Raw genomic sequence first — 6,583 nt, 5'->3', positions numbered from 1 at the left:
GAGCTTGAAAGGGAGTGAGGAAAGGGGGGAGTTTGAGAGATGGAGAAGATCCTGTGAGGGGGGACTCAAAGGAGTGTGGAGGGGGTTCCACATGGTTGCTCTGACAAGCTAGCACCTGAATACTATTAGATTCAAGGCTTGTCTCGTGGGAAGTTCACCAAAGAAGTAGATCTCTTTGGTGTCAAAGGACCCGGTGACTCTGCCGCACCGGGGAAGGTGGAAGTGATTTTGTAAGACATTTTTCTACTAACTTTAAAAGAAAATTTCATTTCGGTTAAACTTTATTATTAAGAGGGTTTAAATTTTAAAAAACTACCAATTCACCCCCCTCTTGGTAGCCTTGGGACATTTACTTAGGCTTAACAACCTAATTACTGGACTCAACAGACCGAACCACTATAAATCTGGTGTGTTCTTTCCTTTATTTCTTCCGTATTTAATTTCTGCATTTGGTTTTCTTTGTGGTGAAATTGGTTTTGATTGAAAGATTTTTTTTACCAATTCACCTCTCTCTCTTAATTAGCTTTGGGCTAGTTTATAGGGCCTAACATCCCTAACGAACTTTCAAATTTCACTTGTAAGATCTCTTTGTGCACTCTCAAAACACTATCCCAAAGTACTCTCACACTTGATCTTATATAAAATATAAAAAAGCATTCATCCACAGTCAGTTTTTAGGACCTTATATATGAAAAATATAAAAAATCCTCCAAAAATTTGAAAATTTCAATTTATCCGTCCATAATCATACAATATAATCACAAATCATACATACAATCAATACAAATTTCTCATACAATCATGTACAAACCAATTGTGTACTCTGATTGACTTATATACGAATTGATATCATATAGTATGATCAGTTCAAAATTGAACATATTTATCCGGTATAATTTTGTATGAATTGATTTTATACATTGGAAGTCATCTTTACGAACTCAATATTGTACAATACGATCTATTTTAATCAAATTATGTTTCATTCAGTATAAAAATGGACAAGTCCATTTTGTACTATGGAAGTCATCAGTACAAACCCAGGTTCGTACAATAAGAACAGTTCAAAAAATTCACATATTTATATGGACAAAATGATACCCACCAATTTTGTACTATATAAGTCATCTATACGAACCCAAGTTCATACAATAATAATTGTTTAAAAAATTCACCTATTTGTATGGATGAAATGATATGCACTGATTTCATACTCTGGATGTCATCTATACGAAGGTAACATCGCACAATATGAATAGTACTTAGAAATTTTTCATGAATGATTCGATTAACAGCTTTCTGGATGAATGCTCAGGTCAAATCATCTTATACGACCCAAATTTATATAGTATGATTAGTTTTAAAAAAATCTAAATTTTTTGCACTCATCTAGTGTGTGTGTGCATTGTTACCCAATTACAATCACACTCTCTCAGACTAAAAATAAATAAAAATTACATACTTCATTACAAGAACCTTAATCTAATATGCCTTGAAGTCTTCAGCAATCAGGAATATTACCTAACATATTAGTACACACAAATAACAAAAGCAATATTTTAAAAATATATTAAGAGAAAATAGTAATCAATTCAATAATATTTTGGAATAATAAAAAATACATATGATATGAAAATATAGTTATGAAAACTAAGTTGCAATACTAGATTGATCTTAGGGTCTAGATAAATTGTAGGTTTTGGATAGATATAGGGTCTAGATAGATCCTAGGGGTCTAGATTGGTCCTAAGGTCTAGATAGATCCTAGGGACTTGATTTGTCCTAGAGACCTCATACAAAAAAGAGATCAACAGCTTCTTGCCCTCTTATTTGCATATTATGGATCCGGTGGTATGGCGTTGCACTGTAATTGTTTGACTGTTGGTTTATACAGGTACACTATCCTGCTGTACTTGTTACTTTTTATAGGTAGCTTATTATACACTAATGAATATCCTACTATTGCTATAGGTGCCTGCATGTGTTGCAATTCTTTCTTCTCTGCTTTCAAACAACATGTCGGATATAAAATAAGTCTCCTTCAACGACCCTTAAGCATTTGCATTTGTCATTAATCAGCCATCTTTTGATTGCCTGGGATCTCTACATTTGGTTGTCTTTATATAGCTATTGACTGCAAGAGAGTTGTGATTCACACAATAACTTTGTTCATTGATATTTATTTGAACGATTTATATCATTATTTGTGAGTAGTTCATATGTTGGCATTGATTGCAAGGCATGTTTGCATTCATTGCATATTTCTTTGTATATGTCTACTAATTAACCACCACCATTTGAAGGGACATTATACCATTCATCATATGATACATCATTTGTATCTATGGGAAGCTTCATTACACTGATTGGCAAATTGTTGCATCTGCATGTGTATCTTTCAACGCTTGTGAGAACGATTGTATGGATTCCCTAGGCAGTTGACAATAGTTGTAGGGAGACAGTAGCATCACAAGTCTATTTTTCGTATTGTCAACACATTTGTCTAGAGTTTTCTGATGAGCCAACAAATTCATTAAGAGTCTCATCCAACGATGATTTCAAGTTCGTCGCATAGACTTGGAGCATATTCATTTGGAAGTTACAAGCATCATATTATTCATATATAGCTGAAGGTTTTGAAACATCACTTGCAATCTAGTTAGATATTCTTGCTAATTGTTTCCTCTGGGTGAGATGTAAGTATTTTCCCTTAGTCCACCACAAATCCTTGCTTGTTCACTTAGATCCACTTAAATGATCAGGATTCGTTCATTGGGAACTTAAATTTTGATTGATCATTCATTAAACCAAAGTCTGTTTCATATGCTCCATTCATGTTCACGTTCTTTAGGATTCATTTGAGTTCTTTGAATCATCATCTATCATATTCATGATTACGAATTTTTTTATTTTAAGATTCAATTCTCTATCATCCTTTAAGTTCTTTCTGTTATTATTCAAATGAAGATCTTATTGATTGTTCATTGTGTTCAAGTTCAAATTCAAGTTCTTGTTATTTAAATAAGATTTAAGTTCAACTCATCATTCACTTAAGTCCCATGTGTTCAATCAAGTCCCCTTTTTAGTCCAAATTTTGATAGCCTCATGACGTTTCCCCTATTTAAGAGAAAATTTGAGAGACATAGCCTTTCCCTCCATGCTAATGAGTGCTTCATGTAGGTGTAAGATGACATTGTGGGTGCATTTCTTTAGTCCCCGCTAGGCTACGTGAGCACTTAAGGGCCCTGATCCACCACAAAATGAGTAATTCCATAGGAAAATGTGCATTTCCAATGAATTTATGGCAAAAACTAAGTCGACGGTAAAACATGCAAGAAATTTCTTGCCGGAGATATTTTTTGCTTATTTATTGACAAAATTTCGGTAGAATTGTGCAGCACAGAAGGAGAAGCATATTATTAAGTTAAGTGTTTGCATAAAATTTACCTTCATAAAGCATATTCTTTATGGCATAAGTGAAGATTTGGAACCACATCTTATATAGTTTTCTCCAAAGTTTGAGGAGAATTTTCCATCACACAATAAACCCAATTCCAGTATTATAACCATCGAACTTGAATTCTACTAATAGTATCCACAGTTATTTAACCATCTACTCACTCTATAGTCTCATCAACAAGAAGAATATTATTAACAAAATTAATACACCATGGTACAATCAATTGCAAATGTCTACCAAGAACATCAATGACCAAAGCAAAAAAGAAATGGGCTAACACAGATCAACATACGGCTATTCCGATGACCAAGGTAGCAAACAACGATGAGAGAGCGATGTACATGGTGGATTGTTAAGTTTTTATTCTCCATATTCAAGGATGACTCCTCATTTTACTACTTTTCATATAATGTTTGTCTTCCAAAAACTAGCATCAAACCATACTCATTGTATTTTTCAAGATGTTGAATATAAATTTATCCAGTGGTGGCATCTATTCTTGCTAATAAGTTTGGTTAGGTAGAGCAAGAGAAAAAGAAGGGGAAATTAGTGAGTACATACAAAAAATAAGAAACTAAATAATATCTATGAATATTAAAAATGACATGAAGTTTAAAATATACCTCTTAACCCTAAATTTAGGAGATTGAGAAGGGCATAGAAAAGTTTATAACAAGAAAATAGAAAATAATGCATGAATTTTTATGAAAAATCTTATACCGACACATAAACAAGGCCAAGATATACACTCGTAGTAATCTGCCTCTAATACATCATAATCATCTCTAACAATTGTCCTATCTAGGTGGTGAGACCTCAGGGGGCGAGCGCCTTGGGTAAGTCTTCTAAGGTGAGTGCCTTGAACAAGTCCTCTGGGATGAGCATCTTTCTCCATGAAGGTGAACTTCTCAAATAAGTAGAAAGTCCCTTCAGGTGAGCGATGAGTCTTCCAGGCAGGTGTAGCTTGCATTGGGGATGAACATAGTTGATGAAGCTATAATTATAGGCCATTTAAGTTTGTGGCTCTTGTAGCTTGGACGGGGATATCCATGGAAGAAGGTAGGCCATAGCTATGGAGAGCACCTCCTTTGACAAATGTCTCTTCAAGTGAAAGTGCTTTGAGACAAGTTTTCTTATCAAATTCACTCAGAATATATACATCATTGATTGAGTTTTGTGGTAATGAGCTTCTATAATGCAAGTTTCATTCAGATGAATACTTGCTATTCCCTGATCGTGTTTTAGTAAGTGCTCCTCATGGCGTGGCTCATATTGAATGAGCACGCCTCTTGATCGAGCGCCTTAGTGGTGAACTTATTTGATTCCTACGAGTTACCTATGAACATATATATGAACATACAATAATTATGCCAACTTCAAAAGAATAATTATTAATAAAAGCTGCCATGAAAAATATAGATAATAGTAAAAATTTTATCTCAAATCTCAATATATAAGAAGTATGTCTTTTTATGTACAATCTAAATGGTTTGGTTTTACTATATATGTAACATCACCTAAAAAATTAAATAATATTTTACTCATCTGAAAATTTAACATCCATGCAAAATAGAAGATATGAGAAAAATCATTTCAACATATAAGCTATGAGAAAAATCACAAGTACATTTGCATTGAAATACATAGCCTTTTTTCTTGTCTTACATATTAATTTAATATTTAAATATTACGCAAAATTTAGATGTTAGCCATCCACTTCTCCAAGAAGTAGGAATCCATAGTTACAAATTAGCAAATAACTTATATGTTTTGGCATCCATAGTTAGCTGCCTCACAGTAGCAATGCAACCTAAGACCGTCAAAATAGATGAGACTGTAGCAATCATTGTGTTTATCCAGAAGACAAAATCCTTCGTCGATGGCCGGAATGTTATGTTATACATCACAGAGGGCACCACAAAATCCAGTGGCAAGAACCCGAATGCTCCAACGACAGCAATAATATCTCCAAAAAAAGGAAGCATGGCGGCGATGATGGTGCCCACCGCAACAACAATTGAACGAAAAATCATCCTTGGAATCACATTACGAGCGGAGTATTGTTCTTTCTTTGGGTCGGCGAATAATCCCTCGAGCACTTCATTTGTTGGTTGTAGGTAGACCTGCATGCGTTCAGTATTTGTTCTTAAACGTTAAATTTTAAATTTTATTAAAAAATATTATGTCTAGATATTTTAATGCAAAATATGTTAGAGTTAAAAGATATTTAATGTAAACGACCTGATATTAAAATAGAAGGATTTACATTCATACAATAAAATTCTTATTTATTTACATATATAATTATAAAACACTGTAGTGCCTTAAGGCTTCGTTAGGGACGGTTTTCTTTTTGCTTCTAAGGGGTAATTTGGTTGAATTACTTTTGGGTATATAGTATTTCAAATGCAAGAGTTTTACAAACTTTTGTGTTTGATTAGAATATAAAATTAGACAAAGTACAGTATAGTAAATGTAATATAAATTGAAGTAGTTTATTTTAAGTGTAAAGCTAATTCCTCTTAATTTGAGTGAAAATCATTTACATCACAAGCTTGTTTAGCTTTCTTACTGTTTCTTAAAATAGTTTTTTAGTACAAAAAATTTAAAATTTGTACTAAAAAGATGCTTTAAGAAACTGTAAGAAAATTGTCCCAAACGAAAGCTAAATGGCATTAGAACTAAGCCATTTGACTTTAGTTAAGCTAATCTAGTGATATTTTTTTATGTGAGTTAGAGATTAGAATGTTATATATAAATATAAAATTTTATTTCTTAAATATATAAATATATAAAAAAATTATGATATGTATGTAAATCCCTCTAAATAGTTAAAAAAACAATATTGGGATTCGATTAGACATATTTTGCCTAAAAACAATCTTTACAAACATATATGGCAACCTAATATCCCCCCGACTTACTCTTTTCTTCTTTGGAGAGTTCTCCATAATTATCTACCTATTGACTCGATTTTGATGAAAAAAGGCCTCATTATTGTTTCTAAATGCCAATGTTGCTATCATATAGAGAATCTTAATCATGTTTTCATCAATGGTCCGATTGCTACCACAGTTTGGATTTATTTTGATAATATTTTTAATGTGCTTTCTTCTTTTCAGT

The 6,583-nt window shown here is 32.7% G+C and overlaps 1 protein-coding gene across 1 annotated transcript in view; it reads right to left on the bottom strand.

The window, feature by feature from the left end:
- Positions 1 to 5,355: 5,355 nt before the first annotated feature.
- Positions 5,356 to 6,583, bottom strand: part of LOC110112122 (GABA transporter 1) — a gene marked incomplete in the record, with an annotated part of 15,154 nt that continues 13,926 nt past the window's right edge. Inside the window, 1 exon segment of the mRNA XM_020844218.2 lies at positions 5,356 to 5,583. Coding sequence (XP_020699877.1) covers positions 5,502 to 5,583 — 82 coding nt within the window.

This window comes from Dendrobium catenatum, unplaced genomic scaffold (genome assembly GCF_001605985.2).
Source record: "Dendrobium catenatum unplaced genomic scaffold, ASM160598v2 fragScaff_scaffold_1038, whole genome shotgun sequence".
Lineage (NCBI taxonomy): Eukaryota > Viridiplantae > Streptophyta > Magnoliopsida > Asparagales > Orchidaceae > Dendrobium > Dendrobium catenatum.
Note: the sequence above shows the minus strand (reverse complement) of the source record. Positions and strands in the feature narration are given on the sequence as shown.